The following is an 18,396-nucleotide window of genomic DNA, read 5'->3' as shown; positions in this document are numbered from 1 at the left end:
TAGGCCTTTTTTGCTATAGCACCATACAATTGTAAATGTCATATATGACCCTAAACCCTATTTAGTATGAAACTACTACTTAACCGAGGTTGAAACAACAAGTGGACTTACTCCAAGGAAGTTGGTTAGTGTGTGCTCATCAACACCTGCCCTTGGAAATCGTTCGATTTCAACCACGGATTTCTTTAGCGCATTGCCCTACACAATAAAACAAATATTTACTAATTATGGTCTTTAATGTGGTTATAATGAGTCTACTATAAAAAAGTTTAAATATAATTTAGCACTCGGTCCAAGACTAGTGCTGCCTCTACAAGTGTTCCTTCTCGCGCCGCAATATCATATGCAGTGTCTTCATCATCTGAAGAATCGATGTCGGCATAGTCGGCTTCGGTCCATTGAGTCTTCAACCTGGTCTGTGTGGCACCACAGTACCAAGATAGGTATGCACGAAAGTTGTAGTTGCTATGTGGCACATCGTTTCCATATAGGTTGTCATGAACTGATCCCACATCTCTATGTGGTCATGGTGTAGCGTCTGAAACTCAACCGTCTTTTTTTGCTTTTGTCGATCTATCCTGAAAGTGCCAAGATGGTTAGAACAAAAAAACTTGTAGACTAATACAGATGTAATGGTTGATAATAAATATGTAATTTGCAAAACCTGCACTTTCTTACTCTCTAAAAGTAACTAATTTATAACATTTGATATATACACTAGGTTATAGTTTGTAATATTCAGACATTGAGAACTTACTTGTCCAATTCCACGGACGTCGAGAACGGCTCCACTAGCCACTCGTGCCTCAAGCCAAATTGGCGAGCAACTCTATGCGGAAGGTGCCACTCCACAGCATAGAAGCAAATCAACAGGCACCTCATCTTGTATAGGTCTTCGTCTGCGCTGCACATGGTGCTTACTCCAAGCTGCAGCACCTCAATGTCCTGATACGGCTCCCATTTGACCTGCAAAACAAAGCCATGGAAGACGTTAGTTACAACTATTATCATACATATGGAGTACACAATAACAAATTCCTTTAACTCACCATGGATGGCCTAAGTGTGTCGAGCTCGTTGCCATACTAGACGTACGCATGAGAAGTCCTGTTGTATGGGACTTTCGCCTGGTCCCAAAGATGGCCAACAGTGGGTCTATGTCGTCGAGGGTTGCCCACTACAAACCATTCTTGAGGAGCTTCCACTATGGGTCATCCCACTGGTAGATGAGACCACATCCAAAGCTGTAGAAGGTAGACACACCCACCAATAGAAGAACTCTGTGAAGTCTGACGACATGCCTCACAGAGGTGGCGATAAAGGAAAGCCAAGACTCCGGAAGCCTAGCTATAACCACCTGCGGTGTCCCAGTCAGTCAGGCAGGTAAGGTACATCCATGACGCGGTGTCCCCCGTCGCGTCTGGGAAGAGAACACACCCAAACAAGTGGATGATCCAAGCCCTGCAGTAGTAGGTTACTGTCTCCTCATTTGCATCATCCGAATAGTTACCAAATATCTGCCTGAGCCAGGTAATAGCTACCCCTTAGTCCAGTAACCCGTTGCCTCCAGAGGAAGTGGTCTCCCCAAGAAGGCCTCCACTCTGTCCCTCCAACCATCGGACCTGTAGTGCTCGATAATTTAACAGGACGACCTCTAACGCTCAGACCAAGGATCTTATGTGTATCCTCAAGCATAATAGTCATCTCTCCACAAGGGAGGTGGAAACTATGAGTTTCTGGCCTCCACCTACACGCATAATGAAGAAGCACTTTAATTAGGATGACATTTAGGTCATATAATATTGGTATGCAAAACAAAATATTAGTATTCATAAATCATGTACCTATCAACCAAAGCTATGATCACCGTGGGGTTGATAGGAGGCAACCCACGGCGAACTTGGTAAGATATAACATCCAGGCCTGCCCTCTGTAGAAGAGGCGTGTACCCGTCGTCGTATCGCATCTCCTTGAACTTGTCATGGGTTTGAGGATAAAGAGGGGGCAGTTCCTGCAACCATTGGAGTTATTGTATTAAATGCATGATAAAAGAAAGTAAAGAAGTGCGTAACAACAAAATTCAAGTAGTACCTCCCCCTACGCAGTGAGTTATCCTCAGTGCTGCTCCTCGTAGTATGGATCCAGGAGGTGGAATGGCTCCATCCTTAAAAAATACAAGCAACAGTCAATACATAATATAATATCAAAAAAATAGAGTACAATGCATATATAAATAAATACATTAAAAATTATTTCACTAACTATTAACCATCTAAATTAGGTGAATGGTTGATGCACCTGACTTAGCGGCCAATGGCACGTACGCGAGTTGTGCCTAAGTCTGCCACATTGATTTTGCTCGGGCTCAGTAACAAAACGGGTTGCTCTCCCTCGCCTCGTTCTACCTAAAACTTGGTCCATGACCATCTTATGCCTCGTCCGCTTTTTGGTTACACGTTTGTTCCAACGAGCACCTGGATCTGCAATGTACCTTGGGCCAATGTATTCTGGCCATTACCCCTCATCTAGGAAAGGCTCAAAACAGGGCGACCAAGTAAGCACAAGGCTATCAACACTCAACTCCCATGGTATCTTGGTCTCGTAGTCAAAGTTGTGATGCCTAGATGCTGCAATATAGTGAGAACAAGGAGAGTGGTACTGTCTTGGTCTCCCACATCCGCATGAAAAATCACTAAGGACAACAATATAACCCTTGATGGCCATACCTCACCATCTGACGTTGTACCACCCCTTTAAGTGACCCGGTACTTGCCAGTGGCATGGTCAAAACACTCTATGTCATGTTTCCTAGCCCTTTCCTTTGCCTTGTCAAGGTGCTTCTTAGGTCTAGGTGCCCATTTCAGATTATTACTCTGTAATTGCAATGCTTGAGCATGTCTATCATTGAACCAGGCCACTAGCCTATAAAAGGTAAAAGATACAATGGCATTAACTAGCATGGCACATATACCCTTAAGCACACAATTAAATGACTCCGCCATGTTGCTAGTCTAAAACTCGTATCTCCATCCACCATCATCATGGGCTCTTGTACATTTCTTAGGTTCTCTCATCAAACCTAGCAGCCACTGCCTACCTTCTGCATTTGTTGCGGTTTTCAGCTGCTCCAACTTCTCCTCGAAGAACGGCACCTCAAGCATTCGAGCAACCTCCTCGAATAGAGGAAAGTTGTCCTTTGTACCATCCTTCTGAAGTAAATTCTCTGCAAAGGTGCCGAGTACACCAATGATGGAAAGGTGCATATCTAGGAATCTGCTCCTATACAGCTGAAAGGTCCTTGTTTGGTTTTGGTAGTTGAGTGACAACTTAGGTGGACTAATAGTGTTTATGTGAGATACACAGGAGATTAGTCCACAGGTGATGATGTGATGATGGAGGAGCTCATTGCATATGAGACATGACATGGAGTCTGCTGACGGTCCTTAAGTATCAAATTTAATCATCAAATAAATAAAGAAAAGGATCCAAATGCAACCAACACCCAGACTTAGGGTTTTATCTGACAAAATTCCATGAGTTTTGGTGTTTGTCTATTTCTGCAGGGGGTTATCAGGAAATATGGAGGAAAGGCCCACATGTCGGGTTTACAAAGAGATATTAACGTGCCGCGCAAATTTCTATCATCTAGAAGACTCTAGAAGCCATGGGAACGAACGGGAAGCCGAGCGGGCTTGGGGACAGGGCGCCCGCCCTGCTACAAGAGCCAATCAAGCTCTGCCTTGTGGATCATGCTCCACCGACCTAAAGGATCAAGGAAAACCGTGTGATTAAGGTCGGTTTGATCCGACGGCCCACATTCATTTGGAGGGGCTATATAAGCAGGCCCCCTGGCCCCTGGAGGAGGCATCCCTTGATCCCTATTCATTATTCATAGACAGAGCAAAAGCTAGGGTTTGGAGATGAGAGCTCTCCTCTCTTCTCTAAACTAGAGTAGATCTAGATAGTAGCGAGATGGAGAGCGAGGGAGGATTGGAGGAGAGGCCGGACTGTCGGTTCTTCCTCCGGCTGTACTTCGCCATGATCAAGCTCTAATCAAGCTTGCTCATGGGATGACTCTGGTAATCTACTTCTATTTCATTATGCAATTACTATTCATGTAAGATCTGGTTCACAACTCTTTTGAGTACTTTTAATCTATAGGACCCTATAGGTTAGAGTTGTAGTATAGGTGTAAGCGTGGTGCTTAGACCTAGATTACTTGTGGATATCCCCTGTCTAGCTGGATCGTGTGGTAGGCCGCGTAGGTGACAGTTACGTTGGTCCCCTGTAGTCCACCTCCTGTTAGCAGGACGGGTAGGGTTTATCGGCCTATGGATAAGCATCCTTTGTGGTGTATTCTTATCACGTGGTTCGTCCCAGACATAGACATACCTCTTTGAAGTAGAGAAACCATAGTTATCCTCTCTATTCTCCTACCATCGCCCATATACTAGATTGCTCTACTCTCTATTCCCATATTATCACCCATTGTTATCTTTCCTTTAATATTGTTCTTATTCAATTCTACCATCTTTCCTATTTACACCTACCTATCTATCTAGGTTAAGTTAGAGCATAGATCAGTTCTCCCGTTTCCCTGTGGATACGATAAAACCTTTAACCGGGTAAAAGCTACAACAGTATTCGTGCGCTTGCGGATTTATCTATGTGCGTATAAATACCATAGTCCACTCTAGTGTTATGCTGGGGATGACAACCTAGTATTTGTTGACGGTCCTTAAGTATCAAATTTAATTATCAAATAAACAAAGAAAAGGATCCAAATGAAATCAACATCTAGACTTAGGGTTTTATCTGACAGAATTCCACGAGTTTTGGTGTTTGTCTATTTCTGCAGGGGGTTATCAGGAAATCAGGAAAAAAGGCCCACATGTCGGGATTACATAGAGATATCAATGCACCGTGCAATTTTCTACCATCTAGAAGACTCCAGAAGCCACGAGAAGAAAGCAGAGGCCGAAAGGGGCCAGGCCCAGGGCGCCCGCCCTGAGGACCTGGGCGCCCGCCCACCTCTGGAAGCCTTTCGGGACTCTCTTCGCACACGATGTTCCACCGACCTATTGGATCAAGGAAAACATAGTACCACCTCGCCTACCGACCCAAAAACACATAGAGGAGGAGGACTATATAAGGAGACCCCCCTGGCCCCTGGAGGAGACAAGAAGTTATCATAGAGATTGAGGGGTGCCCTCGAAGGAAAACCTCTTCTCTAAATAATATTTCTTTTTAGGCTTAGCAACCAATGTAAAGTAGAAATAGATCTTCTAGTTTCTACTAGATTGAGAGAGATAGAGTGGAGGTGTGGATCAGAGGAAGGCCGGCCTGTCGGTGTCTACTCCGAGTTGTACCTACGGGATCAAGTCTCCTAACCCGAGGCTTGCTTCTAAGATTCTTCAGTAATTCGACTTCTAATACTAGTAAGTTCTTGTTTTATTGTTCTTTGGTTTATGAGTTTACTTTAATCCTCTTCCAGTTGAGTATTAGAGTAATCACTTGCTAGCGTAAACATGGTGTTTAGGCTAGGGTACTCATAGATATCCCCTGACTAGCTGGACCGTGGTAGTAGCGAGGAACGTGACATTTCCGAGTTACCTTTGTATCCCATATCTTGTTAGCAGGACGGGTAGGTTTATAGGTGCGGGTCGAACATCCTTTGTGTTGTCTAGATTCCGTGAGCCTCCCCAATAGAACAGTAGATCATCCTTACCAAGGTTAGAACGAGACTACGGTTGCAGTCTTCTCTATACATCACTCACATCGAGAGACATTCTTTGTAGCCTAAAAGGATAGTAGCAATATATTTGGTTAGTCAGATGCACCCTTTCTCCCAGTGGTAAAAATATAAATACGATAACTCTGGATAACCTCCCGGGTGAAATGCTCACCGATATCCGTGCGCTTGCGGATCATTTCCTTATTGCGTTACCAAATATCAACAAGCATTTCTGGCGCCGTTGCTGGGGAGAAAGACGGTTTGCTGAGATAACTTTGAGTCTTGCTATTATCTTGTATTATACTTTTATACTTTTATTCTTTTATCTTTTTATTTTTATCTTTATGGATAACTCAAATTCCATACCTATTATTAAATTCTTTGCACCTTCGGAGACCAGCCATAGACCATGGGAGTCAACACGTCCTGCACCTAATTATGATCTGTGTCCGGAGTTGATTGCAATAGGTCAAAACCAACCCTTTTCTATAGCCGAGGTCCTATCTTTTAATCAAGAAGATAATGCACTTTTAGCTACACCTAGGGAATCTGTTAATCTTTCTATCAATTCTGGTTTAGACCTAGCCCTACAAGACCATGTTTTTTCTCGATATTTTCATGTTGGTCTTAATCATATAACCTTTGGTAGAGTCTTTCTTTATTTATCTATTAGTAAAGGAAGGTATGTCTTCATTCGTGGACATCCTTCTTGCACTAGTCTTCATAGAAAAATCTTAGAAATAGAGAAGGAATCATCTCCCAGACGAGGAAAGGAAGTTTCAATAGCCGATTTCCAAACATTTCAATCCCATAATTTGGCTATCCAACCCATCCTTGAGTTTAATAATTTCTACTATGCTCTTTCTCTTGAACCTCCCGATAATCCTATGAATCTCTCTAGACATCCCATGCATAAGAAGGAGGATCGAGAAGAGCAACACCAATGGCTAGAGGGCATTAAAAATCCATGTGCTATCACCATTGAATGGATAGATAAAACAAACTTGAGAGACAATCCTAGAGGAATTTTAAGAATTTATGAAGAATCATCCTTGGAACACTAGTAGGGAAGTTCACATTGATGACGTTCACCTTTCGTCACTAAAGATGCCAATATCGTCACAGATATTCATTTGTGACGTTTTCGTGACGAAAATGACTTCGTCATTGTAGCTGCGTCACATTTGTTCTATTGTGACGAATTGGACATTTTCGTCACGGATTGATAAGTATTCTGTGACGAAATGCACGTCGTCATGGAAGCAATTTCAATCTATGACGATACGCGTTGGTCACGGATGGAGTCTCGTTTTCGTCATAATCCGCCACCTGCCGACCGTCCTGACGGCGCCGTTAACGGTCTTTATTTTTCAGTGACGATTCGTTTTGGTCACAGATGTAACCAGTTTTCGTCACCGTTGTAAGCATCCGACGGCGTTTGTCATGCTGGCAGATGACATCAGCGCTGATGTAGCGGGGGTGACGTGGCATCTGACGTCATCGACGACGTGGCTGCTGACGTCATCAGTGACGTTGTTGCTGACGTCATCAGTGACGTGGCTGCTGACGTTATTGGTTTGAAATGGTCACATAGTACTTTTTGAAATCGACACACAAGACTCTTCCAAATCGTCACAACATTTGCTTCAGATCATTACAGATATACAATTAATTTGGTCACAGAAGTACAAATAATATTGGAATTTCCAAATGATACTTGAATGACCACACAATTCCATAGATCAATAAAACCAGTATCCAGTGATGATTTAACTAACTGGATAACACAGAACTTAGTTCACAACATTTGTTTGCATCACACTACTAAAAAGTGGAAAGAACTTAGTTCACCAGACACTTAATCGACATCACACTATAGTTCTGTTTGCACAAACATAACAGCATATAATAAAAGGTTGTCATCCACGTGCAACTTTTGTTACTGAGTACCCAAAATGAACAGGCCAAACACAACAGCACTGACCAACAGCCCTCATATCGAAGAAGCGTTAGAATGCAAGGACAATAGCTTCTTCAGGATTAGATTGGTCTCCTCCATCTCCTTGGTGTTCCTCTCTGTTAGCTTCTTGTACTCCTCCAGCTCGATCTGTGTCCTCGCCAGCTTTTCCTCAGCTTCTTGGCTTTTCTTCTTGAGCTCGTCAAGTTCTCCTTGAACAGCAGCCGCCGCTTCAGCTGCGAGTTGTTCCCGAAGCTCGCTTTCATTTGATGAAGATGACTTGGAAGATGCCGGAGTTTTTATGCCAACACTCTTCAGGAACTGGTGTGAGCTATTATGGGATAGCACCTTGGACACGACCTCCACACTGGATGCTGGCGCCACACCTTCAGCAACTGGTTCAGACCTCAGAGCTTCCATACGGAGCTGAAATATCATAAACAAAAAAACAGTCACGTTTATGGTAATGACAAATGCCCCTGCTATGCTGCATGCCGTTCAATTAGTTGCCTAGCACTATTAGTCTGTGCAGCATGCACGCAGCATGCCTACTTCTAATGAAGTGCAGAAGATGTTGCTTCTAACAAATTTTGAAAGTTCCATGATGTTAGCTCTACTATTACGAGATCTTATAAAACAGAACCTTACCATTGCAGAATCAAATAGGTGCTCCAGTTTTTATACTAACATGAGATGGTACAATTTATAGCCAATGATTGCATATCATATTTTCTAATGTCTATTTACCAAATCGAGCCATACATGGTCCCTTGCATGCCTCCAGGTGCCAAGGAACAAGGATCTCTACTTGGGCACCTTCGATAAGTAGCAGTTTATTTTATTGTATATAGAGTATTCATGTATCTATATTCCCCACAAAAGCATACTCATAGTTGAGGCCATCCCTTGGAGCCAACTAACAAGTTGGAGCAGGTCGAGAGTAGGAAGTGTTGCATATTTGTCGAGAGTAGGAGCAGCTAACAGTCACAATAATGACAGAAACTGATTTCTAGATAAGATTGTTGGTAAATAGCAGCTAACAATCACTAAAATCTCTGGTAGCATGTTTGGAATACTAGGAAATAGTCACCAAAAAGAAACAATTTGTTTGCAAACACAACATGTTCAACTTACATCTGATAGCAGATAGAATCTGATAGCAAACACAATCTGATAGCAAACAAGCCTCCAAAAATAGATTGCAGATAGCAAACAACTAAACTTACAAGTGCTTCCCTTGCCGGTTCAGTCAGGCCTTTTTTTGAGCTGGTATGGCAGGTCTGGAAGGCTTCCACGGCATCTAGTTCTTCAGTCAGATCTGCACTGGGTTCTTCTCTGTTTCTCTTTTGCTTCTGTTACATGGATAAATAATCACAGCAAAGTTGTGTCAGATCAAATGCAAGATAAGCTGTTCAGTGCAAATGGGAGGTATAACTACAAGGTAGTTTTGACTTACATATGCATGTAAGTGTGCCACATAGCAGCGAGAACCCGTAGCTTGATGATACTTGACTTTACTACGGTTTCGCTTGTTCTTTTCACATGTTTCCTACAAGAGAGTGAACATGTTAGATGAGAAGATCCTTTGAAAACTGATTGTGAAAGAAGAATATATGAAAATATACACATACCATGTTCTTTGGATCAGACCACTTTGCAACTAGTGCCCTCCACTCCGCATCGGTCATGTATTCAACAGGAGAAGTTGTCCTAACCTCATTTGCAGGTATACCATTGAAGTATTTCTGCTTGAGACGATAACGCTGATTTTTTACAGCAGAGCGCAACATATCGGTGCAAGCTTCCTCTGTTGGCTTGTCTTCTTTGTTGATGGCCAAGCGCCCCTAGGCATATGACAATTGCATTGTTAGTTAGCCAATTCAGGCTAAGCAGTATACAAGTTAAGCATAGATAGAGTAATGCACTTACACAAAGCTGTCCCACAAAGTCATTGTAGTATTTGTCAGTTTTCTTGTATTCTTTCCAATGAGTTAGGACAGGCATGCTTTCCCGAACGATGACGCCAGCCTCAGACGCAAACTTGGCAGCTTGAACAGGTTCATGTGGCCTTGTGTTGCCTTCATCAACAACTATGGGCAATCTCCTTCCCATAGCTTTAGTCATCTTGTCCAGCTGTTTTCCCTGAGTTGGTTTCCTTGGTATCCTTGGTGCTCGTTGTGTAGTACCTAGAAAAAAGAATTCACATTTAATGGAATGGTTTAGTTTGATGCAAATGAGCTAAAGATATATCATATTGACTGACACAAAAACTGTAACTTGCCTTCAATGCCATCATCTTGAGCTACATTGTCTTCATCAGCAGCAGTACTATCAAGACCAGCAGCTATACTGTCAAGACCAGCAGCTGTACTGTCAAGACCAACTGCTCCATTGTCTTCCTCTACATGTGTTGTCCTCTCATGATCAGCAAGCCCTGGTGTCCTGTCATGATCTGCAGGTCCAGGTGTAGTAGAGCTATCTGGTATGTCATACTGAGCATTTGTAGGTTCCTGTACATTTTCCCCATCTCTCTCTGCAGTTTGGACCCTTTTTGATGATCTTGTTTGCGCTCTAGAAGTCAGCACCTCTGATTGGTCAGATGCCCTCACCCTCTTGCTCCTACTTCCTGGAGCCATGTTGGGATTTTTCTTCTTCTTGGAAGCAAGGATTTTCCTTTTAACACTTGTAGGATACTATGAAAAAAAAGAAGTAAGACTGTGCAATAATAAGCAAGACCATATATTAATAAGAGGTATGAAATACAAAAGATGAATGTGAAAGCAGGATCATATATCAAAGGTCAGATTGAAAACATTGAAATGCAATGCAATTATTCCCCATTTACTACATGGAAGGTTGAAGAAGCACCTTAATTGCCAGGGGTGGTGGCTGCTCATCAGTTTCAGTGTCATCATCATCACTATCTCCTTGATCATCATCGTCAAGGAGATACTCTGATGAATCTGAATCTGAACTATTGGTTTTCTTGTTTGCTGATTTTTTCCCCTTTGATGATTCAGGTTGTGGTAAAGAATTATTTAAATCAGCACGTAGAGTGTGCAGCCGCAATTCTTGCATCTTCTTTAAATTTGCCGCCACACGTCTTTCCCGGCTTCTCTCATAATCGGTTATTGTAGGTTGTGCTACTTGCAACATAGATACGAACAAGCACAGTGTGTCTATATTAGTTAAAAAAACAAGTTTACTAGCAACTAAGAATGCATTAGTGTCTATAGTTGGACATGGAAATGCATGGGACACGCCTCCAGCATATACTCTGGACCATGTCCTAAAAGGACCATATACTATGCCGCGTGTAAAGAAAAATGCAGTTAATTAAAAGAAATCATGTGAAGTCTTCAAAACTGTCCTTTCTGCAACAGCCCAGCACGACAGTACAACTACCATAGGGCATATTGCCAAATTGTCTGGCTGTAGGCACCAAACACAATAAGATCAATCAAAATTTCTAAAAAAGGCTGAAGATGCTTTTAGTGCTGCCTAATGCTATGACCTAATAATCTGGCTCACATGCCATGTGAAGTGTTCACCAAACTTTGTTTCAGTCACCCAAAACAAAAGAAAAGTAGATTAGCCAATAGTGACAACCGATGCATTCAGCTATGAGAAAAAAGTGTTAGCAATAGCAAGTTAGTAACTAGAACAACATGGTCTGATAAACTTCGGATGTTGCTCAAAACAGAGAAGGTGAAAAAATACCAAGTTCTTTTATCAAAGGTAAGATATTTTGTGCAGCACATAATAAAAATCAAAAAGTCATAACCTGCCAGAAATCAAAATATTTTTATCAAGCCAGGAACGCTCAAGGTCAACCTGCCAGAAATTAAAATATTTTTATGCCTATAAGTTCATCTTTGCAGTTTGTATATCATAGTGATCCCAACAGAGGCAGTAAACATCTTTGGTCTAATTCAAATGTTCCATTACCAGGGCCTTTGCTCCTTCCATGCGAAGGATGTTGGATATCAGGTAAGAGATCAACAACTCACAAATTCAACAGCAATAACCATGCCTATATTAGACACTATATGGTTTTGCCTGATGTTGAATCAGGCGCTGGCATTTGGTACCATTGTTGATAAGAAAAAAGAAAAAAAGTAGTAATAAGGCAACAACTGCTAATGCAGTGAGTATCTTTACTATTACAATGTTGCCCCAAATGGAAAGCTATGCCTGCCCCTCTGATGGCCATGGAATCAACACCATCTAACATATAGAAGTGCACAACTCATATTATTAGTTGTTTAATTTTTGCAGCTCAATGGTGACAAACCTGAGCGATCACGAATGAAAACATTTTAGCATATGAGTACATTTTGGAAAAGAGGATATTCCATTTTTCACTGCAAGAATTATAGTAGAGATAAGTCTTCAATTGTACTCTAATCACAAGTGAGGTTGCAAAATATTAAGTGAGGTTGAAAAAACAAATATTTCGATGACCATTTGCCTACATGTGTTGCATCGACTAATTATTCTATATAGTTCAATGAAACTGCTGCACAGCAGCAGTGTTCACAAATAATCAGAGTTATAGGACTCAACATAGGACTCTGCATCAGACAACAAGAGACAAGACTCGATGAGGACTCGGACCACAGAACACATACAGGCTGATTCCAAACTATTCGATAGGACAACCCATCCCAAAAACTTGAATCCCTACTTGAACCTAATGGGCAGGTGCATTACCTTCTTCTTCCTGTGAAGGTTGCTTACTGCGCTGCCCCCTAGTTGCCACCATCGAGGTCGTCAAAGGGGAAGTAGAGCTGCTGTGGCGTATCCTTGTCGACGACGAAGCAGATCGGGTTCGAAGTACTCAATGAGGACCCAAATCCTATGATGGTTAGGGTTAGGTTGTGGATGGGGCCAGAGATGTGCTTGGGGCAAGAGAGATGTGGATGGGGGATGAGGTACCTGGTCGTCGTGGTCGAGGAAGCAGGTCGTCGACGGCGGTTGTCCAGGCGGCGGCAGCTAGGGTTGGAGAAGGTGTGTGGGGGATGAGAGGAGGAGGTGTGTGACGGGGGAAAGGGAAACAAGGGGATAAATTGGAGTTTGTGGCGGGATTTATTTTCGGGATGACGCTGGTTTTGGCGCTAATTTTTTTTCCACGAGATGGGGTTTCTTTCTTTAAATAAAATCGCAACCGTGCTCAAATGAATTCACTTGAGTAGCACAGCGGTGAGGCTTGTTGATTTTAATCCATAGCTTCCGGGGTCGATCCCTACAGGAGGCTTTTTTTTTCCTAATTTTGTGATGTTTATTATTTTCATCTTCCTTGTCTATTTGAAATATTTTTTTTGGAATATTTTTTTGTATTGGAGACCTTGTTATGGTGTATGAGGACTCCAGAAAAATATGATATTGATTTTGAGAAAGTTGTACTACACATCCCAAAAGGATAAACATCTCTCACTTAAGGACAAGGATAAGTGTGAGCGATGGATGACTCTATGAGGATGTGAATCACCACATTGTCAGAATGATTTGAATTTTTTTTACACCAAAATAAAGTGTTCATGCATGTTTTCAGATTTTTGTAGCTAACTTAGAGTTTTTTACCATTTGTTGTGTAATAAATCAACAAATAATTACATTAATAGGTAAAATTGTTCTAAAAATTGCGCAAATGCACATAAATAGCATGGTACACCTCCATGAACTTCCCAAAAAAGTTTCAAATGATTTGGAGAAAGTTGTACTATACATCCCCACAAAGGATGAACCTCTCTCACTTAAGGACAAGGATAAGTGTTCATGCATGTTTTCAGGTTTTTCTAGCTAACTTAGAGTTTTTTACCATTTGTTGTGTAATAAATCAACATAATAGCATGGTACACCTCCATGAACATCCCAAATAATTTTCAAATAATTCGGAGAAATGTGTACTATACATGCCCCACAAGGATGAACATGTATCACTAAGTGACAAGGTAAATTTATATTAACTACAATCGTTGTTACAAAAGAGCAATAATAAGTTTTGTAACAAGTGAGGTGAAGAAATTTACAAACCAATTTGTAAAATGCCATTTGTACATTCTAAATAAATAAAAGAAAAAATTGATAAAAAAATATCAGGAAACATGAAAAAAATATGCCTCAAGGGTGGTTCGAACCCAAGAGGCTAGGAATGAGAAGGGATTTTGTTACCATTGCGCTATTCAGGACTATTTGATAGGAGAAGAGGGCTGCGCTATAAGAAACTCAGAACGCTGTTCAGGACGCTATCCAATTGTCTTCGCAAGGAACGGAGCACATTTCATCCGGTGCCACCGCATTGCCTCGTGGCTATGCATAGTCCCAACGCGCCGCTCCGTCTGCGGCTCGACGCCTCGCCGGGCAGGTTTGTCTCCGGGCCAGTCAAGAAGGAGATGACCGCCGAGTCGCGCCGGAGCGCATCCGCCGCCGCCGTCGGCGGCCGACCTGACAGGGCTTCAGGCGCGGCACAATCGGTAAGAATCACAGCTCGGCTTCACGCTCCTTCCCCATCGCGATTCCACATCTGACTGTGCCCGGCTCGGCTCCCCTCTGACTCCGCCGTCGCCGGAGCGCGACATGGCCTATACCCACGGTGTCCAAGATGTCGCCAACGACGACTGCACGGCTCCAGAGGGACATGGGAGTGGCAGCGGTGGAGCTCCAGATGGAGATTCCAAGAAGGCCGTGACCCACACTGATTTGGGTTGAGTGCATACACTATGGCACTTAATTAGCCCTGATTTTGCTGAATTTGTGCTCTAATCGCTGCTATTAGAGTAAGCTACTGATATGATTGGTAATTGCAGTTAGCCGGATGGTTGGTGATTGGATCATGGGCAACTCTGTTTTTATTTTTAATACACCAGCTAGTTCATTTAGGCACAATGTCATACAAGTTGTATGTTTTGGTAAAACTCTTAACATGTTTTAACTTTAACTGCAGAACTTCACAAGTATGGAGGGGGCCTTATGGACATAGACGGCAGGGATATCGCAGCGCTCCGCCATTGGCAGCCAGAGGTCTGGACAGCTGCAAATGCCCATTCATAAGTGGAAGGGCTCTGACAAGATCGGCGGGATCTATGGTGATTGGATAGACGACAATGAGTAGGAAGGGGCTATGGTAGGCTGAAGGGAGACTGTTAGTATCTGTACGACTATGCTTCAGCTGGTGAAAGTTCAGCAGGCTTAGAAGATCTAGTTAGCATTGCAAAACCTTGTCTCGACAAAATGCAGGGTGTTTGTCCTATGTTATGTTCCTGCATGTCCTGCTGTTGTAAATGTGACTCAATTTGGGCTTCCTTGGTAGCTGAACAAGAAACTCAGTTTGGGTTTCAACAAAGATGTAAATGTGACTTCTATATGAAATATATTTAGATGTTTTGCAATCAGCTCTGGAATGGGTGCCTTAATAATCTGATTGTTTCTCTGAAATGCATTGCTCAGAGCAAAACCAACAGAGTGTACATGTTTCATTTTTGTGCTCTAGAGCTTTGGTCCTCAGACCTGATCACTGTCATCAGTCATCACATCGAGCAGAAAATGAAAGCTCTTGAGAACATAATGATGGCAAATAGTATTGAATGTCTATAAAATTAGTCTCAACTCAACTATAATTGTGTGATGGCAAATAAACTAAAATGAACTATATTTCTGAGAAAAATAACTCAACTATAATTCTGTGATGGCAAATAAACTCAAATCAACTATAATTCTGAGAAAAACAAACTCAACTCAACTATGTAAAAAAACTCATCTCAACTATCCAAACTACTCGTCAAAAAAAACTATCCAAACTAGAAATCATCATCATCTTCATCGCCTATGGACATGTCATCATTGTTATCATGCCCACCATCACTACAATATTGCAGCACTGTATCATCTTCCTCCTCATCCTCACTATCTTCAAGAATAATAGCAGCTTTCTTCTTGTTTCTGATAAGTTCCTGTAAATTGCCTTCAATTATAGTGTCTTCTCCACCTTCAACATTGTGCATAACCTCATTATCATCACCTTCTTCCACTACATGCTCACTATCAGAACAATAATCATCCTGATGCACATCATGACTGCCCTCATCTGTTTCATCCACATCATAAATATTCCTATGTTGAAATTTCTGGACAACTCGCCAATCTTTCCATTGTGGAGTTGTGTCTTGCAGGTAAAATATCTTTTTCGCTTGGTCTGCCAAGATGAAAGGATCAGTCTTGTACCAAAATGACTGCACATTGATGGATTTGAAATGTTTGTCAGCTCGAAGGCCCACAGTCTTGCCTACTTGGTTGTACCAATCGCATCTAAATAGAACCACCGTCCGACGAACTTCATAATTCGAGAGATATTGCAACTCAATAACCTCTTTAAGGACACCATAAAAATCTATGTCTTCCCCACCATGTGTACCTTCACTCATTACACCACTGTTTTGTGTCTGCAGGAACTTCTCACGATCCACAGTGCTATATCGCACTCCATTAATCTTGCAACCTGCACTAATCTTAACTCGCCGAGCTGGGCCACAAGACAGTGCCCACAGTCCTTCGCTAACCGATTCTGGATTGTCACTGCGCTTATTCTCAATCTGTTGCAACAAAATTACTCATCAGGTCACAATTTAATTATGGATAATAATGCATTTAATATGCCTATAAACATAAACAAAATGATTATTGACTTACATGGGACCTAAACCACTTTGCAAATCCTTGTTCAACCATTCGATCGACATCATTTCGGCGTGCACCTTGCTGCACTAGCTCATTCCTGTACAGGCTGTAGGGAAAACTTGATTCATAAGAATAATTTACAGGCTAATAAATAAAACACGAACTAAATCTCAAACATGTAAACAATACTTACTCCAAATATTCCTCTACTTCTTCAGCATTATGTAGCACATACCAAACTAACTTATTCATGACAGCATCATCAATGTAATCGGTCCTAGTAGCTCCAACAAGAGTAGCACCATGCTTAAAAACAGATATGTCATTAGGCAATGGCATCTCTGTACCACTATCATCGTTCTGGTTAAATCTAGTATCCACATCCTCCATGTACCTAGAACAAAAGGTCAAGGTGTCACTTGCCATATATGCCTCAGCAATTGATCCTTCCGGCCTAGCCCTGTTCCTTACAAAACTCTTCAAAGTGCCTAGTCGCCTTTCTATTGGGTACATCCACCCATACTGAACAGGTCCTCTAAGGAGTGCCTCATCGGGAAGATGGACACACAAATGCACCATGACATCAAAGAAGGCAGGTGGAAAGATTTTCTCAAGCTTGCATAGGATCAATGGAATTTCTCCTTTTAGTCGTTTCACAACATCTATCCTTAGATTTCTACTGCATAGTTCCCTGAAGAAGTTTCCCAGCTCTGCAATTGCTTCATATGCATCCTTCCTTATGAGTCCTCTAAGGCCAGCGGGTATGATTCTCTGTAGGAGTATGTGGCAAGAATGTGTTTTCAGCTTTCCAACCACCCTTGAACCATCTTCACTTATGTACCTTGCTAGGTTAGCCGCATATCCATCAGGAAACTTGATACCTTTGAGAAACTTGCAAAACTCGACTTTTTGATCCTTCCCCAACACATATGGCGCAGGTGGAGCCCTACAAACTGAGTTTCCATCCTCTTGCAAGTGCAATTCGTGTCTTATGCCCATATCATACAAATCTAGCCTTGCATTATGCGTGTCCTTGGACTTGCCTACTATATTGAGTAATGTGCCAAGAATATTTTCACATATATTCTTCTCTATGTGCATCACATCAAGATTATGTGGAAGCTTCATGTCTTTCCAATATGGCAATCTCCACAACCCAGCTTTGCGGCTATAAATCTGTGGGCCATCACTGCGTTTCCTTTTCTTTCCAGTAATGTCAGGCTGCTTCCCTGGCATGACATCTTTCACCTTCTCTAGCTCCTGTTCGACCTCTTCCATAGTGAACTTGCTAGGCTCACCTTTCTTTTCACACTTACCATCGAAAGCCAAGCTGTTCCGCCATGCATGTGTCATTGGAAGGTAACGACGATGTCCAATGTAGCAAATCTTATTCCTTATAGCCCGAGACAACGGATCCTTGTCGCAATGAATACATGCATAATATCCTTTTGTTGTCCGCCCAGATAAAGTGCCCAGCGCTGGATAATCATGTATACACCACAACACAGCAGCACGAAGGTCAAACTTCTTACCAGTACATGCATCGTACGTACTGACACCCTTCCACAGTTCGAGCAGTTCTTCGATTAGGGGCTCAAGGAACAAATCAAAATCCTTTCCTGGAGATCTTGGACCTGGGATGAGTAAAGACATAAAGCAGTTTGCTGGATTCACACATTCCCATGGTGGGAGATTCAGTGGTGATAGAAGCACTGGCCACATACTATATTGGGTACTCATGTTGCCAAATGGATTGAATCCATCGGTAGCTAAGGCAAGCCTCAGGTTCCTCGGATCATTTGCAAAAGCTGGATCCCGCCTGTCAAAATCCTTCCAAGCTTCCCCATCAGCTGGATGGCTCATCACATTGGCGACTGGCTTCCTCACTTTCTTGTGCCATTGTGTTTCCTTAGAAGTTCGTTTTGAAGCAAAAATTCTTTTCAACCTTGGCAAAAGTGGAAAATGCCTCAAAACCTTATGTGGAACCCGCTTCGTCCTAGTTTCATCTTTCCACCTGGACTCCTTGCAT

At 42.2% G+C, this 18,396-nt stretch overlaps 2 protein-coding genes and 1 long non-coding RNA gene across 3 annotated transcripts; 1 reads left to right on the top strand and 2 right to left on the bottom strand.

Annotated features, from left to right (window-relative positions):
- Nucleotides 7,504-9,866, bottom strand: LOC8067534. Its single transcript, XM_021459569.1, has 5 exons — nucleotides 9,621-9,866; nucleotides 9,323-9,535; nucleotides 9,148-9,240; nucleotides 8,918-9,043; nucleotides 7,504-8,117 (listed from the first exon to the last, which is right to left on the bottom strand). The coding sequence occupies exons 1-5, from the start codon at nucleotides 9,813-9,815 to the stop codon at nucleotides 7,728-7,730; spliced, it is 1,017 nt and encodes a 338-aa protein (XP_021315244.1). The 5' UTR covers nucleotides 9,816-9,866; the 3' UTR covers nucleotides 7,504-7,727.
- Nucleotides 9,941-12,716, bottom strand: LOC110431763. The gene is made up of 4 exons (XM_021451308.1): nucleotides 12,630-12,716; nucleotides 12,405-12,549; nucleotides 10,560-10,834; nucleotides 9,941-10,384 (listed from the first exon to the last, which is right to left on the bottom strand). Exons 2-4 carry the CDS (start codon nucleotides 12,454-12,456, stop codon nucleotides 9,941-9,943), a joined length of 771 nt encoding a protein of 256 aa, XP_021306983.1. The 5' UTR covers nucleotides 12,457-12,549; nucleotides 12,630-12,716.
- On the top strand, nucleotides 13,997-15,082 carry LOC110432312. The gene is made up of 2 exons (XR_002449737.1): nucleotides 13,997-14,167; nucleotides 14,638-15,082. It is a non-coding gene; the product is annotated as an uncharacterized LOC110432312 (long non-coding RNA).

The sequence above is a fragment of the Sorghum bicolor genome, chromosome 1 (assembly GCF_000003195.3).
Source record: "Sorghum bicolor cultivar BTx623 chromosome 1, Sorghum_bicolor_NCBIv3, whole genome shotgun sequence".
NCBI lineage: Eukaryota > Viridiplantae > Streptophyta > Magnoliopsida > Poales > Poaceae > Sorghum > Sorghum bicolor.
Note: the sequence above shows the minus strand (reverse complement) of the source record. Positions and strands in the feature narration are given on the sequence as shown.

Coding starts and splice junctions, on each gene's coding strand:
- LOC8067534 (XM_021459569.1), bottom strand. CDS start 9,815: ATGACTAAAGCTATGGGAAGGAGATTGCCCATAGTTGTTGATGAAGGC. Junction 9,536..9,620: donor ACTTTGTGGGACAGCTTTGT/GTAAGTGCATTA, acceptor TCATATGCCTAG/GGGCGCTTGGCCATCAACAA. Junction 8,118..8,917: donor AACCGGCAAGGGAAGCACTT/GTAAGTTTAGTT, acceptor ATGATATTTCAG/CTCCGTATGGAAGCTCTGAG.
- LOC110431763 (XM_021451308.1), bottom strand. CDS start 12,456: ATGGTGGCAACTAGGGGGCAGCGCAGTAAGCAACCTTCACAGGAAGAA. Junction 10,835..12,404: donor ACCTTCACAGGAAGAAGAAG/GTAATGCACCTG, acceptor TGTTGCAAGTAG/CACAACCTACAATAACCGAT. Junction 10,385..10,559: donor CACCACCCCTGGCAATTAAG/GTGCTTCTTCAA, acceptor TTTTTTTCATAG/TATCCTACAAGTGTTAAAAG.